The 27,510-nt window shown below is 51.1% G+C and overlaps 1 protein-coding gene across 1 annotated transcript in view; it reads right to left on the bottom strand.

The window, feature by feature from the left end:
- Nucleotides 1–443: 443 nt before the first annotated feature.
- Nucleotides 444–27,510, bottom strand: part of arid1ab (AT-rich interactive domain 1Ab) — a 54,949-nt gene continuing 27,882 nt past the window's right edge. Inside the window, exons 3-20 of the mRNA XM_086171637.1 lie at nt 26,715–27,473; nt 26,140–26,256; nt 13,554–13,794; nt 13,318–13,407; nt 12,344–12,514; nt 11,611–11,911; nt 10,631–10,776; nt 10,419–10,516; nt 9,971–10,180; nt 9,690–9,894; nt 6,445–6,577; nt 6,066–6,241; nt 5,841–5,970; nt 5,567–5,686; nt 5,306–5,402; nt 4,387–5,206; nt 4,109–4,239; nt 444–4,016 (exon numbers count right to left, since the gene is read on the bottom strand). Coding sequence (XP_086027763.1) covers nt 2,085–4,016; nt 4,109–4,239; nt 4,387–5,206; nt 5,306–5,402; nt 5,567–5,686; nt 5,841–5,970; nt 6,066–6,241; nt 6,445–6,577; nt 9,690–9,894; nt 9,971–10,180; nt 10,419–10,516; nt 10,631–10,776; nt 11,611–11,911; nt 12,344–12,514; nt 13,318–13,407; nt 13,554–13,794; nt 26,140–26,256; nt 26,715–27,473 — 5,877 coding nt within the window. The 3' untranslated portion in view covers nt 444–2,084. The remainder of the gene's footprint in view (nt 4,017–4,108; nt 4,240–4,386; nt 5,207–5,305; nt 5,403–5,566; nt 5,687–5,840; nt 5,971–6,065; nt 6,242–6,444; nt 6,578–9,689; nt 9,895–9,970; nt 10,181–10,418; nt 10,517–10,630; nt 10,777–11,610; nt 11,912–12,343; nt 12,515–13,317; nt 13,408–13,553; nt 13,795–26,139; nt 26,257–26,714; nt 27,474–27,510) is intronic.

Genomic DNA, 27,510 nt, shown 5'->3' with positions numbered 1-27,510 from the left:
TATTTATTTTTAAACCTAGATGGAAAGGTTTTTTTACCCCCGTCAGGAAACGGGAACTTAAATCCGGATAACAGAAGAGATCCTGAGGTAGCGGAAGGGCTCCCTGCCAATCAAAGCATAAACGGAAAGCATCTGCGCACACACACACACACACACACACACACACACACACACACACACACACTAACACAATAGTGAGGTACTTACTAGCTTTCCTTTAAGCGATTGATGCATTCAAGTGCTTTCTTTGAAATCTTTGGGGTGTTTCTGTGAATTCTAGCCCTTTTTAGGTTTCCTATCGTCAGCGAATCATCTGGATTGCGACAATAATCAAGTGAATTAGCTGGAAAATGATAAAAGAGGGGGGGAGGAGAAATAATTTGAATTAGCAGTGACCGTCTGACATTTGAGCCGGCGAATAAACCCACAGCAAACATCTTACGAAGATTTAATGTACATTTATTCTTAACACGTGGAACATATAGTATAAAGATTTGATACTGAATAAATGATATTCATTAAGCCAAAAAAGGAAAAAAGAGGAATTTACATCAAGTTTTTAGCTACATCATCTGAAATACAAATATGCAGAATCAGCATCACTGGAAAAAAAAAAAAAAAAAAAAAAAACAAAAACAAAAAAACAAAAAAAAAAAAAAAAAAAAAAATTAAAATGGTTTCTTCATCAAGGTCTAGTTTGAAGGAGCTCAAATGGAACCGCAGACATGATTTTTGTTATATTGGACACCCGGACCAGGGACAATCTGAAAGTTGAGGCGAGGGGAGGGGGAGTGATTTTGCAGGTGGCGGGGGGCCGGTTTGCTGGACCGCAGCGAAGCTCCCCCCCACCCTCAAAATAACAGAAGGGAGGGAAGGGGGCGGGCCGTCGAGTGATCACATGGCGTACTCGATGCCGGGATGCGGTCATGGTCGAAGATTAAAAACGGTGAAGCAACAGAATTTGAGAAAGAGAGAGAAGTGTAATGTACAAGGTGGTATTTACACTGCAGCCCGGACCGCGTCCAGAGCCGGGACCAGTCCTAAAGAGGTGACTTTTTCAAGAGAAGGGTCAAGTCATACAATCAAGGGACAAAGAAGAGGTCGGGGTGTTGTAGGTTCACCATACTTTGGGGGAAAAGCCGTTATTTTTCTCTCTCTCTCTCTCTTTCTCTCTCTCGCGCTCTCTCTCTCTCTCTCTCTCTCTCGCTCTCTCTCTCTCTCTCACTCTCTCTCGACATTAACTAAAACTGTTTTTAAAAACTACAGTTTGCTGCCAAGCCAGCGTTATCTCAGTGTGAAACAGTATTATTACAGTATGTTTACAGTTTTTTTTAAGGTGTACAGTACAGAAAAAAAGTCCTACAATCTACTGCACAGGCCTCCGATGACAGATGTCTGTTCACAGCCAATAACGTGGTTCCTGTGGGGCTGAGTATATAAGCATCCAAAGTTACAGCAATTATACCACACCACAGTCTGTGAGTCTATGTAGCCTCCAAACATAAACCATAATATTGTTTTGTCCGTGCCCTCCTCTTCCTCTTCCTCCTCCTCCTGCTCCTCCTCTCCTCCTCTCCTCCCCCTGCCGACCCCTCCAAGGAGAAAGCAAGCACATGTATCCCCAAAACTCACTGTAAACGAGACAGCAACTTTGGTTACAGTTTTTTTTTTTTTTTTTTCTTAAGAATTTTTTTTGAATATTTTCATTAAAAAAACAAGTCCGTTCTGCAGGGCACGGCGCTCCGGCCGCCGCCTGGGTCCCGATCTGCTCTTCTGTTCCAGTATCTCTCCGTTTCAGAAGTGTAAAATCCACAGCTACTTCATGATATTCCTTCCTTTAGTGAGAAGCGAGGGGGCGGGGCGGGGCGTGGGAGTGGGTGGTGGTGGGGTGGGGTAAAGAGACAGTGGAATCCGAGGTGATTTTGCATAAATTAAAAAAAGAAAGAAAGAAGGGGAATGGGGGGGGAGGAGGTGGGGGGACAGTCAGTTTTGCTCTTTTCACTCACGCGCAACAGACACACAAAAAGGGGGCGCGGGGGGAGGGGGAACGGAAAGAGGGCAGAGCTGAAACCCCCTCACGGCTGTCATGACTGGCCGATCAGAAAGAGTACGTCACAGATCACCTGGGACACCATGGAGTTCATAAGCGGGGACACTGAGATGTCTAGTAGCCGTGACTCGTACAAAGTGAACTCTGAGTGGTTTTCCTCCACCTTGGCCAGCGCGTGCAGGGCGCGGGCCGCCCGCCGCATCATGTCCACGCTGGTGGGCTCGAACTGGGGGGCGCCCTGCATTTGTAGCAGGGAGCTCTGGCTCTGCTGGTATTGGGTGGCGGCCAGACTGTCCTCCAGGAACCCCAGCAGGTTGCCCACGCTGCCTTTCTGCACGGCGATGGCCCGCGCCGCCAGGCTGTCGCCGTGGGCCAGGTTGGCCAGCAGGACGACGGCCATCTCCCGGCAGACGGCCACCTTGCGCTCGCCGACCAGACGCACCAGCGAGCCGTAGAGCTTCTCCAAGCGGCTGAAGGGCGGGGTGGCCAGAATGAGGTCGACGTTGTTGTCCTGGATGCTGAGCTTGCTGAGGGTCTCGAGGACCAGTCTCTGGGGCGACAGCGAGCCGTGGGGGCCCAGCGTGGGGAAGGGGTCCAGGGCTTCCGCGGAGGGGCAGACGGCCCAGTGGAGCAGTCCGTCGAGCAGCGGCAGACATATACTCTCCGGGTAGATGGAAAGGTCCAGCTGGCCCGAGATGTTGGCCAGCGTGACCAGGCAGTTCTCCCTTAGCACCTCCAGGCAGTCCCACCACCACTCGTCCCGCTCGCAACTCACGCCCTCGTCCTCCTCCTCCTCCTTCTCGTAGGTGACCGGCGCCTGCTTGCGCTCGGGGTGCCTGTGGTGGAGCAGCACCAGGCGGCCCAGGAGCAGCAGGAGACCCGGGTGTTTGGACATCTCCTGGTCGTTCCCGGGGACGAAGGAGAGGCTGCGCACGATGTTGGACACGCAGACGCAGCGCCTGGCTAGCGAGTCCTGCCAGTCCGACAGAGTGCTGAGCGGCGTCTCGTCCTTGCTGTGGGGCTCATCCTCCAGGATCTTGATGTTGCGGCGGCTCTGGAGGTCGGGGTTGATGCTGAAGAGGAACTTGCCGTTCTCCTTCTGCTCCTCGGCGCCTCCGCGGACCGCCTCCTCCGTGACCGACCCGGGACGCGCGGAGAGCACGTCGTCGATGGTGGCAGTGACCGGTGCGCCGATGGGGAGAGCCGGAGGAGGAAGCGGTGGCGGAAGGGGGTTCTTCTCCGCCGGGGACTTGTGAGGTTCGGAGGGCGGCTGCCGCGGCTTGCTCTCCACGTCGGACTTGGGCTTGTCGGGCGTTTCCTTCGCCGCCTCCGGCGCCTGGACCTTCTTGCTCCGCTCGGTGGCCGCCGAGGTGCGTTTCCGCTGCTTGAGACGGTCCATCCGGCTCTCGAAGTGGGTCTGGATGTGTTCGGTGGTGTCGCCGCCACCGATGCTCCAGTGTATCAGTCCGCTGTCAAAGCTCTGTCGCTGCCCAAGCTTGGACGAGTGGTTCACCTGGAAGGGGTTCTTCTTACGCACCACCTTGATGGGGAGTTTATCAAACTTACTAGCCTGCCTAGGCTTCTCCGAGTGGAGGTTGGGGTCCTGGGAGGACCCTGAGGTAGAGGTAACGGGTTCCTTGACGTTAGACTCCCTTTCCTTCTCCTCCCCCTCATCCTCTGAAGACTTGTCTTTCTGGGAGCTGTCCTCCTCCTGCTTCACCTGGACCGATGACGAGGCGTGAGAATTGGCCTTGGATTCCTCCGCGTCCTCCTCTTCTTCCTCGTCCGTTTCCATGTCCTCCGCCTCGGGAATGGGGATCTCATCATCGGAGTCCTCGTCGGCAGCGTTGGGGTCGATGAGGGTGCGCTGGCCCGGGTCTCCCACTTCGTACTCCTTTAAGATGCCAAAGATCTCGATCAGGCAGCGCCTGAAGTACTCCACCACCAGCTCCAGGAATCCGGGAAGCTGCCGAAGCAGAGGCAAACGGTTAACAAACCAATCAGGGGGCGACCGACCCGGCCCCGACGTCGACGGAAGCCTTCCTTCGCGGCACTTACCTGGCATAAGTTAAAAGTAGAAATGCTATTATCGTCATAGAGCAGGATGTTGATGGTGTCCAGGGCCCAGGTGCTTTCTGCTAGTAAGCCTGACTTTAACGACATCATCACCCGCCACGCCTCGGGAGTTCCTGCGAACGGACAAAATAAAAAAAAACAAAAAAAAACAAACAGAGTGAACGTCCGGCGTCCGCCTGGCTCGGAGGCTCATTCTAGCTTCATTGTGTATTCTAGCTCCTGCGGCTCTCGGATTGAGCTCGTCCGCGGAGATTGCGTACCGATGTCCTTCATGGTTAGCCGCCTGCGGGGCTTGAGGTGGGGTTGCGAGGCCTCCACGGAGCCGGGAGGGAAAGCCACGTCTCGCCTGATCATGGGCTGCTGCACGGGCGCCTGGCCGATATGGGAGGCCGGCACCGGAGGTCCGGCCTTCTGCACTTTGATGCCGGGATGCATGTAGGGGGACTTGCTGGGTGACGTCCTGCTTTCCATGGGCCTAGACATGGGCGCTGGGCTCGACACCTGAGGAATGTGGTTCTGGGAAGGCTGGTAGTTGGATGGCAGGGGTCGCGTCATGGGCGGTCCGGAACCGCCGGGGCCAAAAGGCGGCTGCCGCTGGTTGACGTGGCCCGGCCACTGACCCTCGTGGTTCATGCGTTGGTCCGACGGCATCATCTCTTCCGAGCGGTTCATGCTGTGGTAGCCCGAGCCCTGGCCCGGTACCGGAGGTCCCTGACGGTTTGGGTAGGCGGGGTATCCCATCTCGTTGCGGCCTTGCCACATCGGACCCTGAGGGCCGTCGGGACCCGAAGACATGGGGCTCGCCATCATCTGAGGAGTCATCGAAGACTGGGAGGCGGGGCCCACGGCCGACGAAGCCCGATCCCTGCCGAAGTGGAAGGGGAACTGGTTCTGCGGACCAGGCGGTCTGCGGTCCCCTCCGGGGTACGCGTTGTACTGATTGTACATGTCCTGTTGGCCCTGGGGTCCCGAGGACTGGGGTCCCGGTTGCTGCTGGCCACTGTAAGGGACATTGTACATCTCCCCCTCGTGACGCTTGGCGGGCGGCCCGTAACCTCCTTCGACCGGACGCTTGTAGTTCTGTCGGGAGAAAACACCCCGAGTTGACGACCGCCGTGCACTCACACGACAAACGGTCGAGGAGGGTCGAGACGCGAACGTCCAACAACGTGTCCTTACCGGCTGCTGCTGTGGATACATTCCTGGTTGTTGGTTTGGGTAGGGGCCACCAGGGGGCGCTCCTTGGCCAGGGTACTGGTTGGCATAGGAGTCGTGCCTGAAAATAACGAGAGAAACATTCCCTCCCTTACTTTCATTTTAATTAATTGCACAGAGATTAAAGTAAGAAATCCACAATTTAGAAGATAAATAAGACACTTTTTAAAAAAAACAGGCAAAGTGCCTTAAACCAAAAGGCATTTATATAAATCTCGAGCTAACCGTTGCTGCGGTGGCGGGCGGCTGGGCGAGTACATCCCTGTGTCTGCTCCGGAAGGCATCATGTTGGGCTGAGGAGCTCCCGGTCCCATGCCACCATCAGGGGCCATGCTCGGCTCTTGTCTGCGAAAACAGAACCGGCTCGGTTTATTTGGCTCCCCGAGGTGATTCAAAGGAACCACCGACGAAAACGCGCAGACTTCCCCCGGCCCGCTTTTCTACCAAAAACATAACAAAATTCCACTACCCTGCTGACACAGGCCGTGTGGTTGTTTACCTGCGGTCATATCCATAAGGGTACTGTTGTCTCTGGCCCATCTGCATGTTTCCCATGGGGCCCGGCGGGCCCCTGTTATACTGCTCTCCCATACCACTGTTGGGACCCGGTGGCATGAACTGCTCTCCAGCTATAAAGGGGGGGAAGAAAGAAAGGAGGCAACAGTTTTAGCAGCAGCTCTGCAATCCTTGCAAGCTGAGGAGGAACACATCGGCAGGTCCATACCTTTCCTCATTCCACCGAAGGGGTCCTTGTTTGACTCGTAGGGGCCCATCCGACTCATCATCTCTGGGCCTCCCATTCCGGGCTGGTAGCTCTGAGAGTTGGGGGTCATGGCATTCCTTCTGGAAAATGCCGGGTCTCCGCCGTCGGCGAACGGGTCTTGCAGATTCACACTAGTCCTACAACAATGCAGGAATTCGGTTCGATCAAAGTGTGGCTTTTTTACTTATGAAAAAAAAACAAAAAACCAACAGCTATGTCTGTAAGCCATATGGCTCTGCCTATGTATTATATAAGTACAGCACTGATTCAGTTTCTCCACAAATACAAGTGATATTGTGAGTAGGCAGAAAACTGTGGCGCAGAGGCTCCGGACTCGTACCTGACCCCCGGCATCGGCGGCATCTGTGTGTGAGGAGTGGAGGCCGGGGTGGGAGGCTTCAGTTCTCCACCTTCTGCCATGGAGCTACTGGTGGACTGCGGTGTCTGGGGGCCTTGGAGGGATCCGGAGCCAGCTGCGAAAACACGGACGGACAACACTGGTTGGCGCAGAACAAAATAAATAAATAAATAAAAATGAAATAACGCAGAGGGATATAAGTCCAGAGAATGACAGACTGCGGGATGGAGTTTCTCAGTCTGCTATCATCTTGAAAAGTGACAGCCGGTCATTTTTAGGAAGAGGCCTTCCTCCCTTGCAAAAAGGGAGGAGGCCGTGGAGACGGTATCTCGGGTTAAATTTGATTAGCAGTAGCCTGTTGTCTTTGCACATCAGGAAATTGCAGAGGAGATGCTCTTGAACCCGAACGCTATTTCCAGTCCTTCCCGCGAACCTGTCCTCACTGTATTGTCGGTCTAAAATGGATTGGTGAAAACTTCACAAAAACTTTTTGAAATGCCGCTCATTTCCTTCTTTAAAATCGACAAAACAGAAAAATACCTTTACCCGGATCATCAACTCGGTTTTAAAAGATGAAAGATCAGCGGAGGGCATCTTAATATCAATTAAGGCCTTATATTAGATTCATGAATGCGAGAGTTTTAAGGATCTGTGGGACTCGTGTTCTCCCCTCTCCAGAATCATTACATTAGATATCGATGCTTTCCATTGACTGGGAAGCGCACGCGAGGCGAGGAAGCGCAGAGGTTTGTACGATTACGGAGGGGATTCTTGAGAAGTCAAAAGATCGGTCCAGGAATAAAAAGCGCGGAGTCGCTTGTCGATGGCGAGGCCGATCGCCGCCGGGGGCTTTCAGGAGCACATGCTGCTTCTGGCAGACCTAAATCCCATTAAGAAATTCCAGAGCGCCGCAACATGAATACGCTCGGTGTCAAGCTGGACTGGATTTTGAGCAAACTGCCAGCGAAAAAATGCTGAAAACTCCTGCTCATCGCAGCATGCCAACAACTCCCCCCAAGCCCCTTGCGACCCCCCGAGCCCGCCCCTTTCAGATCACCCCCAGCCCCCTATCTGCCTCTTGGAGTCGCTCGGAAACAATGATCTAAACTCTGACGGATTGCCAGTTGGCCTGTGGAGACAGTGATTTGTGTGTGTGTGATCGTGTGATAGACTGTTTGTATTGTAACCGTGTGTGTGTGTGTGTGTGTGTGTGTGTGTGTGTGTAAGACATAGTAGTGCTCATCCTTAACTTCAGCTCAGGACTGAAGTCTGATGACTCACCGGTTCCCATTCATTAAACTGGAACACACACCCACACACACACCAGCGGGGTCACCGGCAGGTCACATTTATTCACAATTTCTCACGTCACCCTCTCGCCTCTCTAGCTTTCGCACGTACACACACATTAACTGGCTCCCCCTCCCCCCCGGGCAGGGATTTCCCTCTACTAGAGATGAAGGCAGGAAAGGGGAGGGGGAGGAGGTTCTCATGAAGAACAAAAAAAAAAAAAAAAAAAAAGCATGGCAGAAGCAGAGAGTCAGAGCGGGAGAACAGTGTGACTTTTACACACAACCCTCTTCCCCCCATTCATCATTTCTGGCTCGGTGCTAATCTCCTGGGAGAGACGCCTTGACTCTTGCATCCCGCGGGCTAGGCACCAGGCGGCGGAAACACGCCGCTGATAGGGCGCAGTCATGGCCAAATCCCCCCCGCCGTCGCCACCGCTCCCAGCCCCCCACCCCCCTCGACCCCGCTCTTCCTTCGTACCAACCGGAGGGCTGATGCCAGCTGACAAGCAACCTGATGTCTCCTATAACAACACGCCGGCGCTGACTCAGTGCCCCGTGTCTGACAGCTTTGGGTCGGGGCCAGACTGAAGCCGCACGTGGTCGCTCATGGTGTGGTTGCCTCCTGGCAGCAATAACAAGAGTCCGTCCAAAACAAACACGTTTCCAGCGGCGGTTTTTCCGTCCGCTCCTCTGGCCGTGGCGAGTAAAAACAATAATTTGACAACATTGATTTGTGTTTCCGAAAGCCGCTCCAAAGTGGCGATTCTGCCGACTCCAGACAATGAGAGAGGATCCTTAAATCAGCCCGCGCCGGGCTCTCCAAACTGCAAACTTTCCTCGGTTTCAACGAAACATCGGGATGACTTTGGACAAGAGGTGCCGTCGCGTAGACGTGCCGCTTCCCGACGGAGACGGTTGGTCTCCGCGTGATAATTAATTACACCAGAGGTCCTGCTAAGAGAGCCATTACGATCCGAGCTCATCCACACAACAGTCTCTCATAATCCCATTCCACGCAGCGTGGTTTATCTCCACCGAAGTTAATTCATGTTGCATAATGTCACACTACTGTAGCCACAGCGCTGTCACCGCAGAATGATTTTCCCATTCGCTTCATATCTCTCAAATGCACAAATACGCGCGAACGTTTGCAAACGCGGGTTTGTTGAACACGGGGCTCTGAAAGAAGCAACAGCACCTGACAGAGGATAGAAGAACGTGGCCAGTCAACGGACAAATTCAGACAGACAAACACTATGGGTGTGAAAACACTCCTGAACCAAAGTGTTTTTTTGATTATTTTACCAGCTGTGTAGACGTCACCTCAGGCTGCAGCATCTCCCGATTCTGCCGCTTCATCAAAGACGCCCTTGGCTAAAAGCGTGAGGGTAATTGTGAAGAATTTACACGGAGCTAAACGTGTTAATCGTTTTTACGGGCAGCCCTTTGATCACCAGTGACCGGTATGGATCAGCCGGCTGATTTAAGCTTCAGTGATTCCAGACAAGCTGGTCCGACAGAGAGAGGCCGGCCGGCCGGCCCCCCCAGGGTTCACGGAGAGAGCTGACACAGTGGCCACGCCGGCGGTGGGCCGGCGGGGCTGAACGGACAAGTCTTTCATCATGTCCTGCACGAATGTCACCGAGTTTTCCTCGGAGATGGCTGCGCTAGACCTTCCGGGCCCCGCGGCTCCGAGTCATTTATGATTCCTCCCAGCGAGCGTAAACACGGCGGTGATTTATGGATTCGCGGCGGCCTCACGCAGGAGATGACAAACGGCCCGAAAGCTGCTTTTAACGTTGAAATTAATAGCGGACGATAAAATAAACCGCTTTATAGGCCCCTGATATGATCAAATAAAGCGGGGAGGATGTGAAACCTGCCTCCTTTGATTGGTAAAGAAAAGGCGGTGAGTTGCGGGAGGTCATTCCTCACCTGGGCTGGGAGGCTGGATCTTGGGCTGGTTCTTTTTGGTGTCCGTGTTGAAGAAGTCCGGGGGCGGGTCTTCACCACGCTCTATCTTGCACTCAAAAGCGTACAAGCACTGGATGTACTGCTTCTTGAGGGAACTTGCCGCGCTGCTCGACGTGCCCACGTTTAGGTTGGTGGCGAGCTCCCTCCACTTCTTGTTCTTGTTCACCTGAGAGGAGGCCAAGAATCAGACGGGTCTCGGGAATCACAGGAAGTTCGATTTGATTCGTCCCATCCCGACGTACCTGGGTGAGCCCTCCGATCTCCTTGACGGAGATGTAGAGTCTGAACAGGTCCAGAGGCTTGCGTCCTACTGCCGGCAGGTTGTTCATGCCCATGGCCTTCTCCTCGGCGAAGGCCAGGTAGCGGTCCACCCACATCTTCCTCTCGGGCTCTGGGCCGAGCTCGTACAGACGGGTGATCTTCTCGTTTGTGATCGTAGAGGAACTCGACTTCTACGGGAAGGACAGAGGCATCGCATTGAGACACCAAAACTGAAGACTCGGACATTTCCAACGCCTCTCGGAGGAGGACGCCTCTCGTTCCTTCCTGCAGAGAGCTGTTTGCTCTTTTTGGTGACTCTTGTTTCCAAAAAAGTCATTCCACACCGATGCACACAATGATATACAAATTCCAAGGCTGACCGTACGCACAACCTCTGCCGGCGGCTACGTAAATAATGATAAAATCTACCTTCTTTGATTCACTCTTCGGCGTGCCGTCGACTTTGTTGTTCATCTTCTGAGCGGGATTCATTTTGTCCATGCCGAACTCTGAGCTGGGAGCCATTCCTGAGTTTTAGGGAGAGTAAGGGGAGGGAATAAAAATAAATTATTACCAGTCTATAAAATCCTTTTTATGGAGTTAACACCCAGCGCCACAGCGGTACCGCAGCCTGTACCTACCGGGGGTGTTGTTGGCCATGTTGGCTCCCATCGGGTACGGACCGGGCCCGCCCTGGTTCATCATCCCATGCATGCTGTTCATGCCAGGGCCGTACGGAGAACCTGCTCCCATCATGCCCTGGGACATGTTCGGGTAGCCGGGCGGCCTAAAGAGGAGAGAGCTTGTTAGAAACACAGCCGTCGTGATGACTATTATCATCATAATGTCTCACACACACAAACACACACACGATTTTGAAATCGAAACCCCTGAACCTGAAGTCCTGATCCTGAGTCATTTGCATGCATTAACCACTGAGGAATTGTCACCAACCAAAAAAAGATGTGTCTTCAAATACAGAAAACAGGCTAATGTGAGGTATTTCTGGAAAAGTGTCTTCTCAACCAACATATTCGTAGCCTATTTCTTTTCAGTCGTTCATCGATGGCCTTCATCCGTGCCTCGTGGCCTGACGGCCGTGATCCCCGAACCAGGCAGGATACAATACTGAAGCTGGGGGATTTATTCATGAAAAAAAAAGATCAAGAAATTAAGATCTAAGAGTCTGCCATCCTTTAAAAAAACTTTTTTCTTGCTTTGGACTCAGCTTATGAAGACATCAATTGATGTCATTTGGTCCTGTCGTTTGCCAAGCCCACGACTGCCTGTCTGTTCACTGTTCTGGCCTCCTCGCCCGCGAAGGATGTGATTCATTGATCTCCTGCTCTCCTCCTTCTCTTTCTCTCACAGATAAGTGCTTGGTCTACTGCCATCTACTCTGCAGCGCACTCAGGTACTAAAACAACTTAGCAAGTGTAAAGGGCCGATCATTTTTCATACTTTCACAAAAAGGACGTGCCGTGGGGAGTACGGAAGCACGTGCACACGGGTGAACGTGGCACTAAAGAAAACGACAACACTCGTTCTTTAACCTCTACTTGTGATCCTTGACGGGCTGTCAACGGCCGCGCTGATGAGGCCGGCAGCAGCGAGCACCCACCTGTTATGTATGGAGTTGGTGGGTCCGTGGTGCATGGAGGGGCCCGCGTCCTTCCTGTTCATCCCCGGAGGGGGACACATCCCGGACGCCACCTGAGGAGGCATGGCGCCCATGTTGGAGGCCATTCCGGGGCCGTAGGGCCGAGAACCCATCTGCCCCGGGCCTATCCTGCCCGGCGGCATGCTTCCGTAAGGGGCCCCGCCGCCCTGGCCGGGCATCGGGTTCATGGAGCCGCCCATGCCGGGGCCGCCGGAGTAGTTGGCGTTGGGCATCCCTGTGTACCCGGGCTGCCTGGGGTAACCTGAAAGCGGAACAAAACCTTGAAGCTGCCGTGGCGTCAGGCTGCTCGGCGTAGTCACACAGAGGCTTTTGATCCCGGTACACTTTGCCGGTAATAGATGAACCTCGGCTCGGTTCTTCCCGACGAGATGGAGTTTCAGTAGTCCGGCGCTAAATTTACCTCCGCGCCGCTCGCTCTGACAGGCCGCCTGATGAAGCGGGCTTTATCTGGCCCTCGCTTTTCGCCGCTATGACTCACAGCGCAACTTCTTCAAAGCTCCCAGAAACCATGGGAGACTTCAAAGTAAAGCCATCTAATTTGATAAATATGTAGAGGACCGGGGAAACTTCAAAGCTTGAAATCTGGGCTATCTGCTGAGCGCGATCGTACACGTGCGAGGACACGATTTACGTTTTGTTTACCGACGCAGGGGCTGAGACGACCGGATCTCACCTTGCGGGCCGTACTGGCCACCCTGAGGCCCGTAATTTCCCATGGAGTTGTTCTGGGGATAGGGTCCCATCCCGGCATGCATCTGGCCTCCTGAAGACTGGCGTGGAGATAAGGCAGAGCCAGGTTGTCCCGGAGAACCGTAAGGAGGCATCTGAGGGTTACGCATGTACACTGGAGAGGGGGGTGAGGAGGAATCATCATTAGAGATCATCTTTTGTTTTTTTCCCCCCCCAAAGATAAGACTCACTTAAAAACACAACCCGATACATAAAAGATAATAAAGTCGGTCCTTCGCCTCGTCACGAGGGAGCGAGTTTTATGTTTATGTGGCCCACATGGCAAGTTCAATATTACCTGAACAAAGAGCCCATGAGGAGAGAGAGCCTTCATACGCGAGCAATCACCCCCAAGAGAGGACTTTGCTTGTATCATCATACAGAGGAGCAATTTAAGGTCTTTATGCAAAAAAGGGGCAGCGGGAACGAACGAGTCAAAACACAGCTCACACTGTTCATGTTCACATCGTCACGCAAATCTGCCGGGCTTCTATTAAAAAAAAAATTGAAAAAAAAAAAAAGATCTCTTGTAGGTAGTGTCACGAAGGGGTGGTGAGCTTATTTTACTTCGGTGAAAAATGGTGAATAAATGTTATAAACTGCACGCCCACAATTCTCTTTCCGGAGCTGCTTTGTTTTTGTCTACCTTGTCCTGTAGGTAGATGTCTCATCCTTTTTGTTTCTCTTGTCATAGAGAAAGAGAAAATGACTAAGGGACTCCAGCGTTGACAGAAAGTTCATTCATTTGAATGCCAGACGCTCGCCGCCGGCCATGTGACGTTTTCTCAAACTTCCCATAAGTCAGGGGAAATGTCGGAAAGAAAAAAAGCCTGTAGTTTTCTTTGTAAATCAACCATTTGAGCAACGCACTGGTGTGCGGGACAGGCCTGAGGACCTTCACGGCGTCTCCGTACTCACCCCTGTCTTGGCCCATGGCTGACTGGTTCATGGAAGAGTGCATGATGCTGTCTGACTGGACGCTGGGGGGCCGGGGAGGCATCTGATTGCCTGCGAGCAACACGGCACAGATGCTCAAGAACTTGGAAAGACTTACCGGCCATCCGGTAACTACAACTCACTGGCATGTATCACCGACGGACCTCGGAATTAAATAACAAACCGCAATTATTTGTAGTCTTAAAAGCCTTCTTTACCTGGCACAGCAGCTGGCGACAAAGGGCCGGTGCGGGAGGGGGTGACGCTTGCAGGGGAGCCCACGGGAGAAGGCGAGGGTCCACGTATCCCTGGTAGGTGGGGCGAGGTGTGCGGCGAGAAGGGCGACTGGGCCGGGTTGCTCTGCTCGCCCTGACTGCTGGACACCCCTGAGGTGCTGACGCCCGGGCTCAGGGCTCCTTCCGTACCGGTGGGCAGGTCATCAATGGAGCCCGAGAGATCCTGGTAGCAGAGGAGTAGCGGACGGTTAGTTTTAGAGCTAAAGTTCACGTCTGGACAGGCTGAGGGCTTTAAATGGGCGGATCCCCGTTTTTAGGCGAAAGCTGCATGGGTCCATTGCCACCTTTGATAAAATTAGTAAATTCAAATATATAAAGGAACAGAGTGTGAGGATTAGGAAGGATGTCCTACGGAGGAAGTGACAGCTAATGCAAGTGTCAGATGGCTCAAGGGGACTTTTAAAATTGGAGGTTATAAAAACTCTGAGTGACTGTTCTCAGTAAGTGAAGGCTCCCCTGAGAGAATCTTTTAATTTTTCCTCCCAAAAAGTAACACGTAATTGAACCAAATTATAAGAGAGCATCAGTGAATCTACCCTGAGGAAAATGCAAATGCATTTTAAAAGCTGTTTTTATTTAATTCCGTCTAATAAGCTGTACAATAATACAACAAACCGTTCACTGAATATGGATGACCATATCAGAGGATAAAAAACCCGAATATCAAAGTTAATCTGCAGCTTCGGAAAAAAAACGCTTGCGATGGAGAGAAGAAAGTAAAGAGATGCAGAACACCCAAGGAAGTTCAGCTTGTGTGTCAGTGTGTCGATTGATTATTCTCTCGCTGTCACACATACTCTGCCCTTCTTTTTTTTTCCCCTCTCTCACACACACAAACATGCAATATTCCACCTCAGCACAGAGAGCTCGTGTCTACATGCGTGTGTGTGTGTAATTGGGGGGCGGGGGGTATCAGAAGCAAGTGATCTTGGGAGGCAGTAGGAATAATTGGTGCTGGGCACCGGCTCCGGTGCCATGTGGTGTTGTTATTGAGCCTTGGCTGGCTGGCGGGCGGGGAGGCAGGAAGGCAGCCGCCGATGATTATGTTTGTGGGAAGGTGAATGTTTACACACTGGCCGCTCACATGGAGCCCATGTGCTCACTCAGAAATGCAAGCTCATCTGCCAGTCACATCGGAGGAGGAGGAGGGGGGGGGGGGGAGGGGAAGAAGGAGGAGGGGAAATAAAGCACTCACTGGAAGGTGGCCAACTATTCCCATAGAAATCTCACACTCGCAGGCTGGCTGCAGCCCTGAAGCTGGCGGTTTTGCACTTGAAACGGTGCCCATTGCTATTTTTGGGACGTGACCTGATGGAAGAACCTCAGAGGGAGTGACAGGAGGAGAACGCTGATTCACATTCCACCCCATCCCGGCCCTCTCCAGGCCCTCCCCGCCCTTCTCTCCCCGTGCATCTGTCAGTCATCTCAGTGACAGCGCAAACCGCGGCCTTTACGACCGGCCACGGAAAGGTGGCGGCCGCGATTTATTGAGTCAATTTGTGCAAAAATAAAAAACAGGAATTTAAATCTGTTTCATCCTTTTTTTTTCCTAATAGAAAAAATTGGTGGCAATATATTTTCTAATAGTTTTAGAAAATACCTCAAGGAAGTCTTCCATTTCACAGTCTTTATTTATTAAACGTTGGAAATGATTTCAAATTCAAACTGGCTCAAAACTACTTTGCATTTCTATTGTGTTCATGCGAGTGGAGCAGCATACTATCCTCAATAGAGCTCCCCTGACTCTATAACGTGTATCCGTCACGTGTAGAGGGACTGTTAACGTTTCCGGAAGCACGCCAGCAAGAACAACAGAAGCGAGGATAAAATCCCGTAGGAAACACTGACGAGTGGACTTCAAAATCACCACTTCTTCTTACTGTCTTCAAAGCGATTTGGTGACTGTAGATAATATTTTGGCACAGAAATTGAGGCCTTCCACCTACACATCTTCTTAAAATGTCAACTGTCAGACTCCGTGTGTCACAAATATCTGGTATTTTTCACAAATATAGCACAGCTGCTTCAAAAAAATATAAAATAAAACAGTTGTGCTGTCAGTGACACTTGGGAGGCAGGGCTACTTAATATTGTGGCATTCAAACAGCAACGTTCCTCGCTTAACAACCACGGCGGGATCTCAAGCAGACCCCTCCCCCAACACACACACACACACACACACACACACAGACACACACACACACACATACACAAACACACACACACACACACACCCCTCCCCCTGCAGACATCACAAGACCGGTCATCTGACAGAGGGTTTGTCTGGCAGCCGCCACACAATAACCACCTTGGTAGCAGCCACGCTCAAAGCTCAGAGAGATCACTGCACAGCCTCCTGCTCTGACCCCAGACCTTCCAGCTCGACCCTCAGATCCCAGACTACGGGGCTAAAAAGGTCAGAGGTCGTATCCGGGAGTCAGAAGACCACGACGGGTCGTTGGCAGGAGCCTGCACAAGACACACACACGCCAATTGTCGGACAGGAAGGACGGGCGGGCGGGAAAACGAGGCGAGCTGTCACATCTGAGCGCGTCTCCGAGAGCAGTTTGGAAGGGATCCATGGAAAATTCAAAGCACTTAAGAAGTTACTGGTGGCGACGCCAACTGATCGTCACATTCTAATTGATTAGCAGGCAAAGTCTGAATCACAGTCAACATGTCACGGTTCAGAGAGAGAAGAGAGAATTTTTATCTCTCGCAAGAAACGTTGTTTACAAAAGAACATCACATTAAGAATGCGTTTAAGTATAGCTAAATTTCAGGGCATGCTGCGGCACGCTGATTTTACTTTAAATACGCATTCAAATCACAATGATTTACCTGAGTGATGAAAGCCCGGGATAGTGCTGAAGACAGATTGGAAATCAGAGAATTGTTTTTCTGAATAAAGCTGCGGTGCTCTTTTACCGCCGAACACTGGAAACGGATATATAGAGAGATAAAAGGTACACGGTTGCTTGTGTTTCTGTGTACAAGGGGTAATTACAGGTGTATCTGATTTACGGAAAAATAGTATTAATTCTAAATGCTTATTTGACACTTCATTATTTCAACAGTTGGTGAAATTTCAGCTGAAAACTGTGATTAATGCAAGTTCTCAAAAACAGCGGGAGCGGGTCTGGACTGGATTATCTGCCCTGGAGCAAAGAGGTGTAAAATTATATATTCCTAAATTAGGACACTTGACTGAAACATAAGTGGTTTATCTTCACTAATCAAAAACAAATTAAAAACATCTGCCGCGCGCAAGACGACCTGTTTAAAATTCTTTAAATATCCAACAACTGACAGCTCCAATCTTGGGCCTGGCGAGGCAGAAGTATTGTGCGTGTGTGTGTGTGTGTGTGTGTGTGTGTGTGTGTGTTCGTGTGCGCGCGCACACAAGCTCCAACCAACTCCCACTCTGCAGTCATTGATTTTCCCAGCTCAATACTGCACACAGCAGCCTGTTCTGCTGACTGCACAAGCTAGACGGGGGAGGAGGGCGGGGGAGGGCAGGAGAGAGAAGGCGGGGGGGTGTTGATACTGATGCGAGTGTGGCGCTGCTATTCAACACACTCATAATTAGAGGGAAAGTGATGGAGGGGATGTGAATCAGGGGGCGTGAGGGGCTGAAAGACGGATGGGTGGCTGCATCTTTTTTTTTTTTTTCTAACGCCCCCTTTAAACGATGGAGGTTACAGGACAACGACGGGCGAAAAACCCGACTGATGAACGGATAAGAGTTTTTAAAATGCGTGCGATCGAGCTTTATTTCTCGACGCCCGGGGAAAGCGGGGAGAGAGGAGGAGAAGCGTGCACTTGTATGGAGCTCCAAGCCTCCCTCTATGGGCAGCCATTTTGTGTTTTTCCCAGCACTGCCTAACATGGAACTTCAGAGCTGAGTGCTGCAGAACGGCAAATGTTCAGGGGTGGGAGAGGAGATGGCCAGGCAGATTGATAACAAGTATTAGCGGGGAGGGAAAAAAAAAAAACAACCAAATAAACAAACAAACAAACCAAAAAACAACACAAACAATTTGATGAAAATTCGTGTCATGTAATTATTATTAGTGGACGCAGATATTAGGCGAACGGGCTCCAATGCTCCCACTCTTTCAATAATCTCCAGCGCTTCTGTGAGTGTGCCAGTGCTGTCTGAGTCATCTGCTCTCCTCTCTGTCGTCTTAATGTATTCCATTTGCAGATTACTTCACTGAATCAGTCAAGCCCGACCAGGGCCATTAGTCTGCCAAGCCAGCCGATTTCTCCCTCTCTTTCCTTTTTTTTTCTGTAGGTTGCAAAAAAGAAAAGGCGAGTGAGGGAAGGAGAGTAAGCGTGGCGGCCCTGAGATAATGAAACATATCTGGAATGTGTGACCCTGGCCAGTAGTGTAACTAGATCTGGCGGTGGGGAGGGAGAGGCGGGAGGGGGGCAGTGTGGGTAGAGTTCATCCCGCAGTCACAAACACATGCTCCCTCTCCCTGACCCGCTCTTCTGTTTTTTCTCAGGATTTCACCAACTGTCAGACTGCTAAACATAAAATCAAGAGATAAATAAATAAATTGCTAAAAAAAAAAAAAAAAAAAAAAAAAAAAAGCTCAGCGGATGGCTGATCGCAGAGGGAGTGAGTGGAAGCAGGAAAGCAGGAGGGGGTGGCTGCATCTTAGGGGCTGCCATGGTTACTGGGATCCACGTGGTTGACACATTAGGGCTGACACAGTTCCTCCCTCCCCCCTGTTCCTGCCCCCCCCCTTCCCTCGCTGGCCTCCCTGCGTGCCTGGCAGGGTCACGATGCAGTCAGCTACTACAAAAGAAGAAACCCGTCATTGTTACAGGAAATGCCACCGACTCACCACCACTCCTTTAATGACATGCAGGCATTTTTTTTTTTCCCTTACCGAGGAGGCCTGGGAGACACATGCACGCACGCTGGGCGACAAACGACACATTCTTGAACTCAGCCTTGTCTGTTTATGTTTATGTGCAGGCAACCTTGTCAGGTGGAAGTGCGGCGCTGCGCGTTTACCGCTTATTCAGGAGGCTTTCTCCGATCTGCAGGGGGGTCGTGGGAAAAGCCACTCTTTTAAGTGCGAGCGGTTTTCCACACACGCTCCTGTCTTTTCTGGGGCGAAGGTCCGAGCTCGGCGCACCCGGAAAGCGGCGTTTCTCAAGACCGTACTCCAAGCCCCTCTGTCCGTCGCACACGGATGGCACTGCACTCGACTACCGGCTGTCCAGCTTAGATAAACCGTACAGAGGTACGGCACTTCCTCCGCAAGGGGGCTGGACAGATGGGCGCCGCTGCCGCTCCGGCCGCCTCGACAGGGGACCGCCCCGCATCTCGAGGGGCTCGACGACCTTCCGAAAACTTCTGAGAAGTCTGAAAAAGGCCCGCAGACAGGAAGCTTCAGCCCCAGTTGGCGGTTTGCAGGGTTGAGCTCAACCATAAGGGGGCACTCCCATCCCACTATGAGGGAAGAACTGGAGAAAGGAGGAGAAGCAGGCAGGCCCCTGCCTTCAACAAGAGCAGCAGCCATTACAGGGTTTCACATACAACATAGGCTGATGTGAAAGTCTCCATAAGCGGAGGCACCGACAACCTGGGAGATGAAGCCGCTGTGAGCGGCGGACGCCCGGTGGCGAAAACGCCGTGGATCTCCCTCGCTTGGGTGATTCGAGATGAGGGAAAAACAACGAGCACGCGCAGTGACAGCGCCAGCGGGGTGACACGCCGCTAAGAGCTCGGGAGCGCCCTGCTGGTGTTCGGTGTCTCGTCTCGGGTGTCGGCGGCACAGACGTAATGTCAACTACATGTGAGCCGGCTCCCCCGGAGGTCACCATTACGCTGCGACTTTAGCACCGGCAGCCACGTGGGAGGGAGGATAACACAGGGACGACAAGAGTGAACCAGCAAAATTATAGTGATTGATAAATAAATCAATCGATCAATCGATAAGTGGCCGTTCGCCGCTCCTTACTTAACAACCCCGTGCGAGACCCTGGTTGGCAGAGGCGGAAAAAAAATAAAAGGAAAACAATGAATCTGGATAAGCGGGGAGTTACTTTTTAAATGCTCTGCATTTGCCTAATTGAGGGAGGGAGGGAGGGGGTTGAACTGCACACAAACACCGCAGCAGCAGCAGCAGCAGCAGCAGCAGCCTGTGTGTAGCGCCCGCGCACACAGTGGATGGCAAGCAGCAGAAGGAGGAGGAGGAGGAGGAGGAGGAGGAGGAGGAGGAGGAGGGAGCAGGGCTCTGATTGCTGTGAATAATGTGGAGATGGCGTGCGTGTGTGTGTGCACTGGGGGGCCTTTTGTAGTGATCACAATAGTAGCAGGGAGTCCCAGGGCAGCGCACAGATGCCCAACTGAGGCAGGCAGCTGCCCAGCCCGTGGTGAGGGGTGCTGGGATACGGAGAGCCAAGGGATGGAGGGGCCTCATGGAGATTTGCAGGGGGGTCGGGGGCACGGAGGTTGGAAAGGGAGCCTTCGGACCCCTTAAAGCCTCGTCCGCCCGCTTCACAGGGAAACGTCGCCCCTCCCCTCCTACTTTCACAGATAAGGGTGTCTAGAGGGCGCTGCATGAGCAACTGACGCTCCTGGTGATTTAACCGAGGAGAGAAAGCGGGGGGGGGGGGGGGAATATATAACAGAGGTTATTTCATAGAGCGGGAGTTAATTTCATTGTGAAGCCAGTTTCATCCATCCAGGCTCTGTTCCAGCGCCGAGCGGGGGGAAGCAGGGAACAGACAGTGCTGCAGTCAGCCACAGTCTTTGTGCTGCAAAACTAGCTCAGCCCAGCAGAAATGGAGGCAGAGGGGAGGGGCATGGGAGAGTGCGCGAGTGTGTATGTGTGTGTGAGTGAGAGAACAGAGCAAAAGCAAGAGGGAGAGTGCTAGGGAGTGTGTGCGTGTGTGTGAGACTGTGTGCGCGCGTGCAAGCTCACAAGAGCAAAACAGGGCTTGGGCTTTTTGCAGGCTAAGAAACAATTCGCCAAAGCAAAATGCAAAACAACACACTTTGTCAGCAGATTGAATTTTCTCAAGTACATTAATTAAAAATCACATAGCGAGGGGGAGAAAAGGGTGAGACAAGAGGGAAGCAGGGGAGAGAAACAGACGAGCATGGAGGAGGGAGGGGGTGAGAGTGAGTGAGGCGCCCTGGAATCTGAATAAAAACGAGCGCACACAGGAAGCAAGGGCCCCAGAATAGCAACAGGAAACTGGCCCCGGACTCTGAATACTGCCAGCGTCAGAGCCTCGCAAAACAAGGCTGCGCTGCACAGCGTTATGAAAGCTGATTTACAGAGAGAGGAGATAGAGCGAGGGAGCGGGAGGAGGGGTGGAGGGTGCGGGCGAGCAAAGGAGAAAATGGGAATTTAGGCAGTAAGAGGCACCGGAGAGAGTGAAATACAGATATAAGAACAAAAAGAAGGGCAGAAATGCAGCAAAAAAAAAAAAAAAAAAAAAAAACTAATACGGGAGAAGCCAAAGAGGGGGTTGGGCTGGTTAGGAGAGTGGAGGGAAAAAGTGGGCCGGCCTTGTCAGGCTGATTGCTCCAGAGCTATGTCGCAAAAACAAGCTTAGCTGCCGCAGGAGAGCAGAGCTGGGCTGGGCTGAGCGGGGAATGAGGGTTTCGCAGGAGGGTGGGGGGGGTTAGAACCGCGAGAGCCGATCAGAACCAAGACTGGAAGATCCCCGAGTTCTACAGCGAGGCTCTTGGCACATTCAAGGTGACGTGGGGAAGGGACTCCGTCGTGCGGGTGGCGTTGGCTTTTGCAAAAGCATTGCAAAATACGCTGGACATGAGCACGAGCACGTCGGGGTGGGGTCCCGGGAAGTGACTACACTGATGAATTAATACAATTAGAAGCAAAGAAATCACTGGACATTATGTTTTTAAAAATGCCACCAGTCCACGAGACATACCTGCATTAACCAAGAGAACTTTCTATCCAACATTTTTAGAAATGTCAAATAAAAAGGAAATTCAAAAGGAACAATGTGACGTGAAGCCCAACGTCCAAGAGCAACAAGAGGATTGAGGACAGAGGGGGGAAAAAAAAAAAAAAAGCAAACTGGAGCGTAAGTGTGTGACCAACATGTGACCTTCTTCTCAAGTCTGAAGCACATTCAGACACATCAGAAAGAGGAGCAGCACAGCCAGTGGGCGGACCTGAGTGGGATTAGGCTCACAGTGAAGAAAGGGTGTACAAAAGACCTAGAAGAGGACAAGAAGTGGATGAAAAAAAAAAGGAGGAGCCGGGTTGGGAGGGAGGCTGGTGTCTGGTAGTTGTGTCCGCTCCCTTGAGTTGACAGCGACAGGAAGCATCTAACAGGCATGGTGAAGAAGAGGAGCCCGAGGCTCCACCTTCGCTAGGAATCCATTTAGACCTGGTATTAAAATCCGGCCTAGATAAGAAAAAAGGCGCAAGTTGGCAAGAATGTTCATGATGACATCTGGATCCTGTAATCAAACCCCTGTGGGGAGAAATACCAAAGAAGCAGTCGACTGATAAGGACTTTCTGAAGCCCCACCTGATAGTTCAGGCGACCTGGAAGAACGCCGATTCATGCCGATCGGTTGTTTCTTGAAGAGAACGGTTATCGGGTTACGACAAAGCGGAATCAAAAACGAATGGCTGCCGTCGGTGCATGTTGGCCAACAAAATAATTTTATCCTACATATTGATGTTTCTGCCTAAAGACACCAATCAAGACGCTGCAAACAGAGCTCTGTTTTCCAAAGCCAATATTTGGTTAAAAATTTAAAAGGAGAACAGGCAGTGGGGGGAAAAAAATAGAAGTTTGATATCATATTTAAAGTACAGCAACAGATCACTGCGCTGCATCCTGATTTTCCTCAATAAAGTCACACAAGTATAAAAATGGAAAAAGAAAAATTTAAGATCTTCAAGGTTTGTATGTATTTGTTCTTTAGTTGAACAGATTGGAAACAATTTGCGCAATTCAAAAAGGACTATTTACTACGCTATATCTTGTGCTTCTAAACTTCGAGTAAAACTGGGTCAGCCAAGCTAACTTTGCAAAGCTACTGCACCCTCCTGGATTCTGGAGGCATCAATTCTTTTGAATAAATATTGCAATAACATTTTCAGCTTCTCGATTCTTGATGTAATTTCCCAATCGTAGATTTTTTGCATGCTCCTGACCTTACAGCGGACTACACACACCTCAGTGACTACATCCTGACACGGATCACTGGTTTTCTGCTAATTTAGTTACCGCCTTTTAACCCACCAAGTTCTTGTGACTGCGATTGCAGGGGTTCCTGTGACTGCAGGGGAAAGCCCCAGATGGAAACTGACAATTAATCACCTGATCACCTGAAAAAGAAACCATCTAAGATTATACAAAAATCAGTGCTTACAAAAAAAAAAAAAAATGAAATGGAGCATGAATTCTTTTGGGATCGCTCGTGAAAAAGCTGCTTAAAATAAAAAGAATAATGAGAATTTCATTTGAGCTTCTAAGATTTTTTGTTCAAAGGGTCTTTTCCAGTTCCTTTGCATATTTGTTCCCTCTTTCTGATCGTGTTATGATTTTGAAAGGGAAGATGTGAATTTTATTTTGTATAAACATGTAATACTTAAAGAATTAAGGGAAAATATTATTTTAAAAAGGGTGGGACGAATGGCTTGTAACCTGCAAGGCCATAGCTGTGATGCCGCGACAAACTCCTTGTCGGCAACACCGAAGTAAAAGCTGATTTTGACTACTCATCGTCACCTCTGGGACTCACTCACAAACTTTATTCATGTTATAAATATAAACAAGAGCGGGGCTTACGATTCTCCCGATCTGCGTGTCTTTGTGCATCAGAGATTATCTCTGGCACCTAATGGTTTGTAACAGACAAATGCCGGTGTCAACTCCTGTAGAAACAGGCAGGACAATAATAGAATCTCTGGCGATCTCACACCTGCCACGTTGACACCAGGCCAAGCTGATCTGCCGCCTCTTACTCGATTATATTCTCCACACACCTCCACCTGCACACAGTAGCCTCTCTCTTCACATTGTTTTGAATCTCAAATTGAGGGCTTGAATTTTTTTCTTTTTTCTTTTTAAAGAAAAAAATGTAAGTGCAAAGAGTTCTCCGTCCCTCAGTCGAGGGGTTAATACTCAAACAGCGCATAAGTCCTGGAGCCGGAGTGAAAAACAAACCAGGGACCGGCTCGACCTGCTCAGCGAGTTCCGCCATCGCCGGCTGCTGTTCTTTTCTCCTCCGCCTCTTATCCAAAGCCTTTTATTTCCTTCTCCTGCAGCCTGTTGCGTTCCCCCCACCTGCAGCTTCCAGCTCCTGGGCTCAATGCTGTAGCGCTCAAACAGAACCACCTGTGCTCTGGGTGAAGTGGTTAAACGGCTCTTGCCATTCTGGATTCAAATGTTTTCCAAGAGGCCCTCAGAAAGATCAAATTCTGAAACGTCTTACCTGTTGATCACATATTTTCAAACCAACACTCTATCTGATACGGTAGAAAACCTCAGACATCTGTTAAGAGTCCTTTTAAGGGTTCCTGAAGAGTAACGGCCATCCTCTGATAGACACAGATATTGAGCGCTTATGCCCGAGAAAGTACAAAATGTGTAAAAAATTAAGCAGATAAAAAATGTTTTGTCCTTTTTATCTGAGGCTTTTATTGACCTGGAAAGGGTCAGGTGACTTTCCCCCTCTTGTCTTCCATGCTTAGTTCAAGTCTCCAGTCTGATGTAAATTCAAGGTAAAAAGGTGGCCGCACGCTTCATCAGCTACAAAAAAGTTTCTCCTATATTTTTTTGGCTGGAAACTTAATCTCCTCCAAGTCCCCCATTCACGGAGTTTCCAGACGGCGCAGATAAGACTGGCTCCACGCCCACTCAGAACACCTGTGGAAACCACGGTGCTGTTTTGACCCGAGCTATCGGGGTTGCGCTCTCTATTACCGCGGTCTAATCTACACACACGATCATGTGCCGCAATACAAGAAGAGGGCGGAGGGGAGGCAGATTAATGCCTCTCTCGGCCAATCACGAGGCACGGCGAGGGAATCCCCAATAAGTCTGAGCGAAATAAATAAAAATAGCCCTGGCCTGGTGTGTTCAAACCAGTGGTTGATGTATAAATAAATAAATAAACATGTGAGATAAATAAAAGAGAGAAGGGCAACACATCCTGAGGGCATCCCCTATCGCCATAGACACCGTTGCCTCTCATCGCTCACTTATTCCCAGCATCATCTCCCGCTACAACAGATCACTCAGAGCATTTCAAGTTATTTGCTCTCACCCCCACCCACTCTCCGGCCCCCCCCTCCCCGCCGCTGACTTCGCGCTCTCACTTTCATTCTCTCTCATTAATGATCTCATTTCTCACTCTCCTTCCCCGAGGCCCAGAATGAGGTTAGCTCCACAGTCTGACCTATAAACACTGCCATGGAAACTGCAACGTGTTGTACCCAGACAGCTCCTTGGGCGAGCGGGGGGTGTTTCTCACCTTTGTATTAGCCAGAAGGCTATCAGACTTCTGAAGCCCCCCTGCTCGCGTCGGGAAATATGGAGGTACAAGAGCAGAAAGCGGAGCTGGGAATCCACCAGTGTCCTCGGTCGTTTTATCAGTAAAGCGCAGATTGTCTGGGCCAGAAGGAAAAATTCGCCTCTCAGAACAGACCGATCTCACTTCAGACCGAGGCTTTGGGAAATTATCAGCACAACTCCTTCTTTTTGTGTGTGTGCTTTAAATCCTGGCTGTTGTTTGTCTGGGGTTCCTTCCACACAGCGCAGACAGACTAGGTTCGCGCAGGCAATTTTGTCAGAATCCCCGAATGATTTGCTGTGGAATACCTTTGTAAACAGAGCAATCAAGCCCTGATGAAACCAAGACGTTAACGACACATGTTCTAAATACTATCACATTTAACAGGAAGGAAGATGAAAAAACAGCTGAAATGACACCTTGTGACACCTTGTGTTTCTGAAAATTCACATTGTCTGCGAATCGAGGACACGGCGACCGATTCGGAGCTGGTGCGACACGGACTCTGAGTAACCCGATCGCAGCCCGGGTATAAAAACTCTCAACAAACATTTAGATCAGATTCTGCCGCCTCCATATCAATGCGTCGTGCTTGTAATCGGTAAAACAATCACCAAGTCCCTTTTCTTGGGAAAAAAAAAAGAAAGAAACCCCTTCCACAGAACAGCCGTGTCAGTTGCGGCAGCACCGCTGACAGGAAATGAAAGGAGAGGCGCCTTCTGTAACAGAGTGATAGAACCAACACTGAACTGTTCAACCACTCAAGATGCATGTTCATATCTGGTGGGAGAGGGAGTTAAAGGGGTTTGATTTAAAAAAAAAAAAAAAAAAAAAAAAGAAGCAGCTAATGGTAGTGTCGCTGTTTGCTAATGGATCGACGTTTAAAGGTTTTTAGGATTGACGCGTCAAACCTGCACGCTGCTAGCACGTGCAAGGATCAGTCACTGTGTGCAGAAAAACACGGCGGCTCACCGGTAAACTGGAAGGCCGGGCCTGCATGCTGTCTTCTTGACTGCTCTTGCTGGAAGCCATTGGCTGGTTGGAAGGGGGGGCGCTGGACTGGGAGCTGAAGGAATCCTGGGAGAGCTCCTGATGGAGGGATAAGAACTGGAATCAAGCCTCCGTCGAGCTGACCGACCGTCGAGGTCCATCGATCTAGGCCGAGCTTCGTTAGGTTTTCGATGCTCCGACAAGCGTGCGCATTCAAAACTTAATGTAGCTGCTTCCCTATGACAGCTTTTATGCAATCGGACACGTTTTGCCAATTGTATACAATTCAGCGTATTCTGTCAATTACACATTAAAAAAACACATTAGACTTTAGTGCAGTGGTGCAAGGTGATCCGTGTGAGGCAGCCACAGACAGTTTGTTTTACTGCTATAAGTGAAGGCCAGAAGTAAATTACATCAGTGACCGAGAACAGCGGAAGACCCAAGAACATGTGTCACTTCAGGAACCTCCTGCAGCTGAATGTAATAGAAACGTAGATGGGCCTGACCCGACGTCCCATTACAGGGCCGCCAGTGATCAACAGTGTTTTTTTTACCTGTGGAGGAGGTGGAAACCTCTGATATGGTGACTGCTGCTGCTGCTGCTGCTGCGGTTGTTGCTGTTGCTGTTGTTGCTGTTGTTGTTGTTGTTGCTGCTGCTGCTGCTGTTGTTGTTGTTGTTGTTGCTGTTGTTGCTGCTGCTGCTGCTGCTGCTGCTGCAGAGGGGGCGTCTGGGAGTACGGAGATGGCTGACCCTGCTGGCTATGGCCCGGAGTTGGTTGGCCTTGAGGAGGCTGACTTCCCGGTTGCTGCTGTTGCTGTTGTTGTTGCTGCTGCTGTTGTTGTTGCTGTTGTTGTTGTTGTTGTTGTTGTTGCTGCTGCTGTTGTTGTTGTTGCTGCTGTTGTTGTTGGGGCCCTTGCGGCTGCTGCTGCGGGGTTTGCTGCTGCGGCTGCTGCCCTGGACCTGGGGTTTGAGGGTAGCCAGGTTGGCCCTGAGGGCCCTGCTGGGTCTGAGGACCCTGACCCTGCTGCTGCTGAGGCTGCTGCGGCTGAGAAGGGGCATAGGGAGGCTGACCAGACGCCGGCCCCCCGTGAGGACCTTGGGATTGCGGATAAGGTGCCCCAGGTTGCCCGTGTTGGCCCGGAGGCTGCGAAGGGTGGCCCTGCTGTGGGTAGGGAGGCCCGGAGCTACTCTGGGGTTGGCCAGTGTAGGGAGACGGCTGCTGGCCAGGGTGGGGCGGGGGGCCGTGCTGACCGTAGTAGCTCTGACTCTGCTGGCCGTATGCACCGGGCCCCTGCTGTCCATAGGCTGACATCTGCGGATGAGGGAAGGAGGACCAGTTAGGACTGAAC

This window comes from Fistularia commersonii, chromosome 24, assembly GCF_037954325.1.
Source record: "Fistularia commersonii isolate RoL2024-O1a breed Wild chromosome 24, RoL_Fcom_v1.0, whole genome shotgun sequence".
Classification (NCBI taxonomy): domain Eukaryota; kingdom Metazoa; phylum Chordata; class Actinopteri; order Syngnathiformes; family Fistulariidae; genus Fistularia; species Fistularia commersonii.
Note: the sequence above shows the minus strand (reverse complement) of the source record. Positions and strands in the feature narration are given on the sequence as shown.